General features: G+C 42.0%; 1 protein-coding gene across 4 annotated transcripts in view; it reads right to left on the minus strand.

Annotated features, from left to right (window-relative positions):
- The window catches only part of GPR132 (G protein-coupled receptor 132), a 182,966-nt gene that overhangs the window by 129,607 nt on the left and 40,406 nt on the right, over positions 1 to 12,953 (minus strand). The window contains exon 1 of one of the 4 annotated variants that reach the window (XM_053697253.1): positions 4,062 to 4,212. The exons of 2 other annotated variants lie outside the window; for them this stretch is intronic. In XM_053697253.1, the coding sequence (XP_053553228.1) occupies positions 4,062 to 4,087 (26 nt within the window). In that variant the 5' untranslated portion in view covers positions 4,088 to 4,212. Of the gene's footprint in view, positions 1 to 4,061; positions 4,213 to 12,953 lie in introns of those variants that run through there. One more of the 4 variants, XM_053697249.1, reaches the window with a different exon arrangement.

Consider the following 12,953-nt stretch of genomic DNA (forward strand, 5'->3'; position numbering starts at 1 on the left):
CAGACTCACGGCAAATCGGCCGCCAGCAGGGGGGTGTCAATCAACCCGATCGTACTCAATTAGGTTGAATTGTGGGATCTCTGTCCGCCTCATCAGAGCAGGCGGACGGGGTTATGGAGCAGCGGTCTTTAGACTGCTGCTTCATAACTGCTGTTTCTGGCGAGTCTGAAGACTCGCCAGAAACATGGGCCCACAAGCTCCATACAGAGCTTGATAAATGGGCCTCTTAGGCTACATGCACAATCACAGTCATTAGTAATAAACACACAGCATGTTTACGGTGCATGCACAATCACAGTCATTAACAATAAACACACAGCATGTTTATGCTGCATGCACAATCACAGTTATTAGTAATAAGTGCACAGCATGTTTACCCTGCATGCACAATCACAGTCATTAGTAATAAACACACAGCATGTTTACACTGCATGCACAATCACAGTCATTAGTAATAAACACACAGCATGTTTACGCTGCATGCACAATCACAGTCATTAGAAATAAACACACAGCATGTTTACACTGCATGCACAATCACAGTCATCATTAATAAACACACAGCATGTTTAAGCTACATGCACAATCAGTCATTAGCAATAAACACACAGCATGTTTACGCTGCATGCACAATCACACTCATCATTAATAAACACACAGCATCTTGTGAGCTGCTGGTGCAACACCACCCACTGCAGACTCACGGCAAATCGGCCGCCAGCAGGGGGGTGTCAATCAACCCGATCGTACTCAATTAGCTTGAATTGTGGGATCTCTGTCCGCCTCATCAGAGCAGGCGGACAGGGTTATGGAGCAGCGGTCTTTAGACTGCTGCTTCATAACTGCTGTTTCTCGCGAGTCTGAAGACTCGCCAGAAACATGGGCCCACAAGCTCCATACAGAGCTTGATAAATGGGCCTCTTAGGCTGCATGCACAATCACAGTCATTAGTAATAAACACACAGCATGTTTACGGTGCATGCACAATCACAGTCATTAACAATAAACACACAGCATGTTTATGCTGCATGCACAATCACAGTTATTAGTAATAAGTGCACAGCATGTTTACCCTGCATGCACAATCACAGTCATTAGTAATAAACACACAGCATGATTACCTGCATGCACAATCACAGTCATTAGTAATAAACACACAGCATGTTTACGCTGCATGCACAATCTCAGTCATAGCAATAAACACACAGCATGTTTACACTGCATTCACAATCACAGTCATTAGTAATAAGTGCACAGCATGTTTACCCTGCATGCACAATCACAGTCATTAGTAATAAACAAACAGCATGTTATTGCTGCACTCGCAATGACAGTCATTAGTAATAAACACACAGCATGTTTACGCTGAATGCACAGTAACACTTATTAGTAATAAGTGCACAGCATGTTTACCCTGCATGCACAATCACAGTCATGAGTAATAAACACACAGCATGATTACCTGCATGCACAATCACAGTCATTAGTAATAAACACACAGCATGTTTACGCTGCATGCACAATCTCAGTCATAGCAATAAACACACAGCATGTTTGCACTGCATGCACAATCACAGTCATTAGTAATAAACACACAGCATGTTTACACTGCATGCAAAACCACAGTAATTAGTAATAAACATAAAGCATGTTTAGGTTGCATGCACAATCACAGTCATTAATAATAAGCAAACATCATGTTTACGCTGCATGCACAATTACATTTATTAGTAATAAACACACAGCATGTGTACGCTGCATGCACAATCACAGTAATTAATCATAAACACACAGCATGTTTACGCTGCATGAACAATCACAGTCATTAGTAATAAACACACAGCATGTTTACGCTGCATGCACAATCACAGTCATTAGTAATAAACACAAAGCATGTTTAGGCTGCATGCACAATCACAGTCATTAGTAATAAACACACAACATGTTTACGATGCATGCACAATCACAGTCATTATTTATAAACACACAGCATGTTTACACTGCATACACAATCACAGTCATTAACAATAAACGCACAGCATGTTTACGCTGCATGCACAATCACAGTCATTAGTAATAAACACACAGCGTGTTTACACAGCATGAACAATTACAGTCATTAGTAATAAACACACAGCATGTTTACGCTGCATGCAAAATCACAGTCATTAGTAATAAACACAAAGCATGTTTAGAATGCATGCACAATCACAGTCATTAATAATAAACACACAACATGTTTACGCTGTATGCACAATCACAGTCATTAGTAATAAACATACAACATGTTTACGCTGCATGCACAATCACAGTCATTAGTAATAAACACACAACATGTTTACGCTGTATGCACAATCACAGTCATTAGTTATAAACACACAGCATGTTTACGCTGCATGCACAATCACAGTCATTAACAACAAACACACAACATGTTTATGTTGCATGCACAATCACAGTTATTAGTAATAAACGCACAGCATGTTTACGCTGCATGCACAATCCCAGTCATTAGTTATAAATACACAGCATGTTTGCGCTGCATGCACAATCACAGTCATTAGCAATAAACACACAGCATGTTTACGCTGCATGCACAATCACAGTCATCAGTAATAAACACACTGCATGTTTACACAGCATGCACAATCACAGTCATTAGCAATAAACACACAGCATGTTTATGCTGCATGCACAATCACAGTCATTAGTAATAAACACACAGCATGTGTACACAGCATGCACAATCACAGTCATTAGCAATAAACGCACAGCATCTTTACGCTGCATGCACAATCACAGTCAGTAATAAACACACAGCGTGTTTACTCTGCATGCACAATCACAGTCATTAGTAATAAACACACAGCATGTTTCATTAGCAATAAACACATAGCATGTTTCTTTAGCAATAAATACATAGCATGTTTCATTAGCAATAATGACACAGCATGTTTCATTAGCAATAAATACACAGCATGTTTCATTAGCAATAAATACATAGCATGTTTCATTAGCAATAAATACATAGCTTGTTTCATTAGCAATAAACACTACTGCGCATAAGACAAACCTTACCATACTGGGAACCTCAAGGCTCGCTGGAAACACGGGGCATCAAGCTCCGTACAGAGCTTGATAAATTGACCATATAGCATGTTTCATTAGAAATAAATACATAGCTTGTTTCATTAGCAATAAATACACAGCATGTTTCATGAGCAATAAATACATAGCATGTTTCATTAGCAATAAATACATAGCTTGTTTCATTAGCAATAAATACATAGCTTGTTTCATTAGCAATAAATACACAGCATGTTTCATTAGCAATAAATACACAGCATGTTTCATTAGCAATAAATGTATAGCTTGTTTCATTACCAATAAATACATAGCTTGCTTCATTAGCAATAAATACATAGCATGTTTCATTAGCAATAAATACATAGCATGTTTCATTAGCAATAAATACATAGCATGTTTCATTAGCAATAAATACATAGCTTGTTTCATTAGCAATAAATACACAGCATGTTTCATTAACAATAAATACATAGCATGTTTCATTAGCAATAAATACATAGCATGTTTCATTAGCAATAAATACATAGCATGTTTCATTAGCAATAAATACATAGCTTGTTTCATTAGCAATAAATACACAGCATGTTTCATTAGCAATAAATACACAGCATGTTTCATTAGCAATATATACATAGCATGTTTCATTAGCAATAAATACATAGCATGTTTCATTAGCAATAAATACATAACATATTTCATTAGCAATAAACACACAGCATGTTTCATTAGCAATAAATATATAGCATGTTTCATTAGCAATAAATATATAGCATGTTTCATTAGCAATAAATGCATAGCATATTTCATTAGCAATAAATACATAGCATGTTTCATTAGCAATAAATACATAACATATTTCATTAGCAATAAACACACAGCATGTTTCATTAGCAATAAATATATAGCATGTTTCATTAGCAATAAATACACAGCATGTTTCATAAGCAATAAATACTTGTGCGCATAAGACAAACCTTATCTTACTGGGAACATTCGGCATCTGAAGTCTCCGCACAAGTTTATTTTCAGAAAGCAGCTGTAGTCTATTGTTCTGTAGCACAGGAAGCCTTTAACGCAGCTAATTACTGAACAGCAGTCGGACTCAGAGCAACATAGTTATTTTAGTTAAATTTCCAAGTCGTCATTTGGGGAATATGTAACTCAGTGAACTTAGTGCACAAACCCATGTCATTCAAAGGATGGAAAGTTTTAGTGTGGCCAATGGTGCAGTCCCCTGGCTGCAGGCGTATACTGAAACTAAAGAGGATGTGACAGAAAAGCTTCTCACAGGTTTCAAACAAATTAAACTGACACAAAATATGGTTCCCATGTGCCATATATTAAGCCTGTGCACAGAAACGTGTGGCAAATATACGCATATTTCATGTGAATTCAGTGGGAAACTGATTTATTGAAATGATACAATATTTTTTAATTGTACTAACTTAAAAATGTGACTCTCCAAAACAAGATTTAGTACATATAAAAAAAAAACATAATTTGCATTAATTGTAATTTAATATTTAGTTTTTTCCTTCTGCCTCAGATATACAGGAGAGCAGTCGTACAAATATCCCACTACCTGCTACACAGACAAGTAAATTTCTATCTGTCATTAATTGGTTACAACAGAGGAGTAAAGATAAACATACTACATCAAGGGGTTTGTCCCTGAGATAAAAAATGATCCACATTTGGACCAGATTATAAGTGAAGCTCTATTTTAATGTGAGCAAGTTAAGACCTCTGGTTAGTAAATCTTTTTTTTTCACTAAAACACTGCACAAAGCAGTTATACAAGTTATAGTGAGGGGATGTGGGGTGCACTAAAAGTGCTTTTACATAGAGGTGATGAATAGCAGGCGGTATTTTTACAATAAATATATACAGTATGTATATGTTTTTATACATATAAATTTATCTGTTAATATGTGTATCCTTACTGTGCACTGAGAATAGAGCACAATCTGGTATTACATGTGATACATAACCGCTGGCACAGGGTGTCTGATCCTTACTGTGCACTGAGAATAGAGCACAATTTAGTATTACATGTGATGCACAACCACTGGCACAGGGTGATTGATCCTTACTGTGCACTGAGAATAGAGCACAATTTAGTATTACATGTGATGCACAACCACTGGCACAGGGTGATTGATCCTTACTGTGCACTGAGAATAGAGCACAATTTAGTATTACGTGTGATGCACAACCGCTGGCACAGGGTGTCTGATCCTTACTGTACACTGAGAATAGAGCACAATCTGGTATTACATGTGATGCACAACCGCTGGCACAGGGTGTCTGATCCTTACTGTACACTGAGAATAGAGCACAATCTGGTATTACATGTGATGCACAACCGCTGGCACAGGGTGTCTGATCCTTACTGTACACTGAGAATAGAGCACAATCTGGTATTACATGTGATGCACAACCGCTGGCACAGGGTGACTGATCCTTACTGTGCACTGAGAATAGAGCACAATCTGGTATTACATGTGATGCACAACCGCTAGCACAGGGTGTCTTATCCTTACTGTACACTGAGAATAGAGCACAATCTGGTATTACATGTGATGCATAACCGCTGGCACAGGGTGTCTGATCCTTACTGTACACTAAGAATAGAGCACCATCTGGTATTACATGTGATGCACAACCGCTGGCACAGGGTGTCTGATCCTTACTGTACACTGAGAATAGAGCACAATCTGGTATTACATGTGATGCACAACCGCTGGCACAGGGTGTCTTATCCTTACTGTACACTGAGAATAGAGCACAATCTGGTATTACATGTGATGCATAACCGCTGGCACAGGGTGTCTGATCCTTACTGTACACTAAGAATAGAGCACCATCTGGTATTACATGTGATGCACAACCGCTGGCACAGGGTGTCTGATCCTTACTGTACACTGAGAATAGAGCACAATCTGGTATTACATGTGATGCACAACCGCTGGCACAGGGTGACTGATCCTTACTGTGCACTGAGAATAGAGCACAATCTGGTATTACATGTGATGCACAACCACTGGCACAGGGTGTCTGATCCTTACTGTACACTGAGAATAGAGCACAATCTGGTATTACATGTGATACACAACCGCTGGCACTGGGAGTCTGATCCTTACTGTACACTGAGAATAGAACACAATCTGGTATTACATGTGATGCACAACCGCTGGCACAGGGTGACTGATCCTTACTGTGCACTGAGAATAGAGCACAATCTGGTATTACATGTGATGCACAACCACTGGCACAGGGTGTCTGATCCTTACTGTACACTGAGAATAGAGCACAATCTGGTATTACATGTGATGCACAACCGCTGGCACAGGGTGTCTTATCCTTACTGTACACTGAGAATAGAGCACAATCTGGTATTACATGTGATACACAACCGCTGGCACAGGGTGTCTTATCCTTACTGTACACTGAGAATAGAGCACAATCTGGTATTACATGTAATGCACAACCGCTGGCACAGGGTGTCTGATCCTTACTGTACACTGAGAATAGAGCACAATCTGGTATTACATGTGATACACAACCGCTGGCACAGGGTGTCTGATCCTTATAGTACACTGAGAATAGAGCACAATCTGGTATCACATGTGATGCACAACCACTGGCACAGGGTGTCTGATCCTTATAGTACACTGAGAATAGAGCACAATCTGGTATTACATGTGATGCACAACCGCTGGCACAGGGTGTCTGATCCTTACTGTACACTGAGAATAGACACAATCTGGTATTACATGTGATGCACAACCGCTGGCACAGGGTGTCTGATCCTTACTGTACACTAAGAATAGAGCACCATCTGGTATTACATGTGATGCACAACCGCTGGCACAGGGTGACTGATCCTTACTGTGCACTGAAAATAGAGCACAATCTGGTATTACATGTGATGCACAACCACTGGCACAGGGTGTCTGATCCTTACTGTACACTGAGAATAGAGCACAATCTGGTATTACATGTGATGCACAACCACTGGCACAGGGTGTCTGATCCTTACTGTACACTGAGAATAGAGCACAATCTGGTATTACATGTGATACACAACCGCTGGCACAGGGTGTCTGATCCTTACTGTATACTGAGAATAGAGCACAATCTGGTATTACATGTGATGCACAACCGCTGGCACAGGGTGTCTGATCCTTATAGTACACTGAGAATAGAGCACAATCTGGTATTACATGTGATGCACAACCGCTGGAACAGGGTGTCTGATCCTTACTGTACACTGAGAATAGAGCACAATCTGGTATTACATGTGATGCACAACCGCTGGCACAGGGTGTCTGATCCTTACTGTACACTGAAAATAGAGCACAATCTGGTATTACATGTGATACACAACCGCTGGCACAGGGTTTCTGATCCTTACTGTACACTGAGAATAGAGCACAATCTGGTATTACATGTGATACACAACCTCTGGCACAGGGTGTCTGATCCTTACTGTACACTGAGAATAGAGCACCATCTGGTATTGCATGTGATGCACAACCGCTGGCACTGGGAGTCTGATCCTTACTGTACACTGAGAATAGAGCACAATCTGGTATTACATGTGATGCACAACCGCTGGCACATGGTGTCTGATCCTTATAGTACACTGAGAATAGAGCACAATCTGGTATTACATGTGATGCACAACCGCTGGCACAGGGTGTCTGATCCTTACTGTACACTGAGAATAGAGCACAATCTGGTATTACATGTGATACACAACCTCTGGCACAGGGTGTCTGATCCTTATAGTACACTGAGAATAGAGCACAATCTGGTATTACATGTGATGCACAACCACTGGCACAGGGTGTCTGATCCTTATAGTACACTGAGAATAGAGCACAATCTGGTATTACATGTGATACACAACCACTGGCACAGGGTGTCTGATCCTTATAGTACACTGAGAATAGAGCACAATCTGGTATTACATGTGATGCACAACCGCTGGCACAGGGTGTCTGATCCTTACTGTACACTGAGAATAGAGCACCATCTGGTATTACATGTAATGCACAACCGCTGGCACAGGGTGTCTGATCCTTACTGTACACTGAGAATAGAGCACAATCTGGTATTACATGTGATGCACAACCTCTGGCACAGGGTGTCTGATCCTTACTGTACACTGAGAATAGAGCACAATCTGGTATTACATGTGATACACAACCACTGGCACAGGGTGTCTGATCCTTATAGTACACTGAGAATAGAGCACAATCTGGTATTACATGTGATGCACAACCGCTGGCACAGGTTGTCTGATCCTTACTGTACACTGAGAATAGAGCACAATCTGGTATTACATGTGATGCACAACCTCTGGCACAGGGTGTCTGATCCTTATAGTACACTGAGAATAGAGCACAATCTGGTATTACACGTGATGCACAACCTCTGGCACAGGGCATCTGATCCTTACTGTGCTTAAAAACATAAGTATAAAACAGAGTATGGGAGTCTAATGTAAGTCCTGGGACAATGGCCATAGAGAATTGTTGCTTTACCTGTGTATTCTCATCTTGCTCCTGAGACCAAGCATACTTACCTTGCACCTGTTTATGCTTACCTTGTTCCAGAGATCATGTGTTACCGCTTTACTCTGCCCGAGACTCTGTTCAACTTTGTTTCTTATATGATACTATTTTGTGATAAATGTTATTTAAGTCATGGGCGTAAGTTTAAAACATCACTGACAGGGAGCTACCAGAAACTGTCATCCTCTGCAAAGATCTAAGGGGCCAAGGAGGGAATCAGCATCAACGGACAATGAACAGCATAGCCCTTGTTTGCAGGCTGTTACACCAAGCATACTTACCTTGCACCTGCTATGCTCACCCGGTTCATGAAAGCCGAGCAGACTAACCTGATACCTGTGTATACTCACCTTGATCCTGAAGCTGCACTTATCTTATCAATTTTTGACCAAGTGACTAAAACATATATGCACTTGGGGCGCGATCCGATATACAGCATAGTTTTCGGCGCAAGCGAGGGAACCCGCGCCGCCCGTAATTTCACCCCCCAACTCGAGCTATCCAATATACTGCGCCGTCAGATGCTAAACTGGCGTAAGTATGAAAAACCGGCCATCAGCTAAAATGTGCGCAAATACACATTTTAGTCGTCGCAAGTACTTACGCCAGTATTTTGTTCACGTAAAGTCTCAATAAAGAGTAGTTTGATGCAAATTAGGTGACGAATCGTAAAAAATAACCGCCAGTTCTAAAAGATGCGCCACGTAATTTAGCCATTCAAAATTCATACATAAACCCATGCGCAGCCGCCATTTTCTTTACTGTGTTTGGTTGGTTCTTGGAGCTACAGTACACTACAGTGAGTATAGTGATTATTAGTAAGAGCAGTGAGAGAGGCGCAATTCATCAAAGTTAGTTAGGTCGGATTTTTGGATTTGTGTTTGGTTAAGCCTGTACATTTACTTACACTTTTTTTTTACATATTGCACACATTTTGCATACATACATATACAAAATACACCACACTTTTTTTTCTAAAACCTCACACATTTTATTTATCTTTTACAGTGTGATCGGCTGAGTGTTTGGTTGTGATTGTGTGTGATTGAAGTGGGAGTGAGTGTGAGTGTGTGTAGTTTGAGGATGACAGGGAGAGCTGGGGTGGAGGGGAGGAGAGTTGCAGGGAGAGGATTATGGACAGGAGGAGCAGCAGGGTCCCCGTCAGGGAGTAAGTGGAGTGGGGAGAGGGAGAGCCAGAAGGGATGATGGGAGTGGGGCTGCCCCGAGACACACTTAGAAGAGGGATAGAGGGTGCACATGGGGACAGAAGGGGGGAGGAGGGAGAGGATAGGGAGGAACCCACACCAGGGACATCCCAGGGAGGAAGCCAGACGGCCACGGACGATGAGCACATGAGGTGCCCGAACTTTTCTTTCGCTGAAAATCTAGCACTAGTCCAGGCCGTCATGGAGAACTACACTGCCCTCTTTGGCCAAGAGAAGGGCAAAGGAGTTGCCCGAAGGCGTAGGGATGCATGGCTGTTGGTCGAGGAGGCAGTCAACAACGTGGCCCAGCAGAGGAGGAATGTTGATGGGCTAAAGAAAAGATGGAACGACTGCAAGAGGCGGTGAAGGAGAAAATGGGCCAAGAAGCCATGCAGCAGAGGGGAACAGGCGGTGGTCCTCCCCAGGAGGCTGAATATAATGAATGGCAGGAGATAATTTGCAGGTCCCTGAGCGTCACAGCAGTCCGTGGAATTCCAGGGGCTCGTGACTCAGGGGCTGCAACATCAGCAGAGCATGCTGGTGAGTAACATCCCACACACCAGTATTATATGTATTTGAGATATAACATCCTTTAATGTCACACATCCATGTACACAATGAGGAGCATGGTATTTGGCCTACTTACAAAAACATCTACAATTATATTTCACATTAAAGGGACATTAAACCAAATCTTTTTATTTCATTATTCAGATAGAGAATACAGTTTTAAACAACATCCCAATTTACTTACATTATCTAATTTGCTTCATTATTCTGATATTCTTTGTTTATTAAATATCAATGCACATGGGTGAGCCAATCACATGAGGCATTGATGTACAGCCACCAATCAAACTTCTGAGCCTATCTAGATATTCTTTTCAGCAAAGAATATCAAGAAAATGAAGCAAATTAGGTAATGGAAGTAAATTACAAAGTTGTTTAAAATTGCATGCTCTAGAGAGAGACGATCTAGTTCCGGAGGAGGAGCTCAGACCTTGGGTGGCCTGCTCAGTAATTCAACCGCTGCTGGATCTGAATAGTGCCATAATATCGCACAAAATTGCATGCTACCTCGACTATGGGACCTGCCTTCTGACTTTACTGTGCAAATCCTGCTGCCATAAGAGGGGAAGTTATCCCCCACTACTTTGGACAAACTCATCTCTACTTTCCCTGAATTGGAGCGGAGGACGGACTCTGACTAACCTAAGAGATCCTTGGCCCAGAGCCCCCGCTGAGACTACCCCTGACCTGGCTGCTGAACACGGTGGGATGACCTGCCTGCTCTTTATCGACGTTAACAAGCCAAATCTTACATTTGTTGGGTCTCACCTGTAAGCCCCGCTGTTCTGCCCAGGTCCTGAGGTTGTTGGACGAGCTTGCCTACAGCGGAGTTATCTTGACTCTTGCCTGCAGCAAGGGAGCTGGACTCACAGCTGCTCCCGGTCCGTTGTCTCCTCCCACCGGTGCTGCGTGAGGGACACAGACCTCTACTAGTGCTTGGTTTGTCCTGCGGGAGCCCGGACTGCTCTCCGCAGAGCCTGTTACCCCCAGTGCCCGTTGGATTTGGGAACTGCTCGCTGCCCACGGTGGCAGTGATTGGGCGCACTCCCCTCCCACCGGTGCTGCGTGAGGGGGGTTGTGCTGAAGAGGAGTTTTGTGATTCCCAGAGAGGTTCCTGGACTGGAATATTGGGTAACGTTATAGCGACTCTCCGCTGAAAGTCAGGGTTTGTGCCCCCCCTCTGGATATACCTATAACTACACAGGCTAAGGGGAAGGATTGGCCCCCGGGACATGAGAGAAGGACGGTAAAGAGGTCAAACAGACACGCTGCACCTGACCTGGCCTAGGAAAGGCAGGATAGCTGGCTATTTAACTGTTATCTATGTTATAAGCTGCTCACAGCTTTTTCTTGTCTTCTCCTTTAAAGCTGACCTAATCTACTTAGAGTTGCTGAATCTTATCCTCTCTTAGGCCTAAATTTAGAGTTTGGCGGTAGCCGTGAAAACCAGCGTTAGAGGCTCCTAACGCTGGTTTTAGGCTACCTCAGGTATTTGGAGTCACTCAAAAAAGGGTCTAACGCTCACTTTCAGCCGCGACTTTTCCATACCGCAGATCCCCTTACGTAAATTGTGTATCCTATCTTTTCAATGGGATTTTTCTAACTCCAGTATTTAGAGTCGTGTCTGAAGTGAGCGTTAGAAATCTAGCGCAGAAAAAAGTCAGTAGTTAAGAGCTTTCTGGGCTAACGCCGGTTTATAAAGCTCTTAACTACTGTACTCTAAAGTACACTAACACCCATAAACTACCTATGTACCCCTAAACCGAGGTCCCCCCACATCGATTCAATGTTTTTAACCCCTAATCTGCCGACCGCCAACTACGTTATCCTTATGTACCCCTAATCTGCTGCCCCTAACACCGCCGACCCCTATATTATATTTATTAACCCCTAATCTGCCCCCCACAACGTCGCCGCCAGCTACCTACACTTATTAACCCCTAATCTGCCGTCCGCACGCCGCCGCCAGCTACATTATCCCTATGTACCCCTAATCTGCTGCCCTAACATCGCCGACCCCTATATTATATTTATTAACCCCTAACCTGCCCCCCACAACGTCGCCGCCACCTACCTACAATAATTAACCCCTAATCTGCCGACCGCAAAGAGCCGCCAGCTACATTATAGCTATGTACCCCTAATCTGCTGCCCCTAACACCACCGACCCCTATATTATATTTATTAACCCCTAACCTGCCCTCCCTAACATCGCCGACACCTAAATTCAATTATTAACCCCTAATCTGCCGACCGAATCTCGCCGCTATTCTAATAAATGTATTAACCCCTAAAGCTAAGTCTAACACTAACACCCCCTAAATTAAATATAATTTTAATCTAACGAAATTAATTAACTCTTATTAAATAAATTATTCCTATTTAAAGCTAAATACTTACCTGTAAAATAAATCCTAATATAGCTACAACATAAATTATAATTATATTATAGCTATTTTAGGATTAATATTTATTTTACAGGTAACTTTGTATTTATTTTAACCAGGTA

This window comes from Bombina bombina, chromosome 1, assembly GCF_027579735.1.
Source record: "Bombina bombina isolate aBomBom1 chromosome 1, aBomBom1.pri, whole genome shotgun sequence".
NCBI classification, from domain to species: domain Eukaryota; kingdom Metazoa; phylum Chordata; class Amphibia; order Anura; family Bombinatoridae; genus Bombina; species Bombina bombina.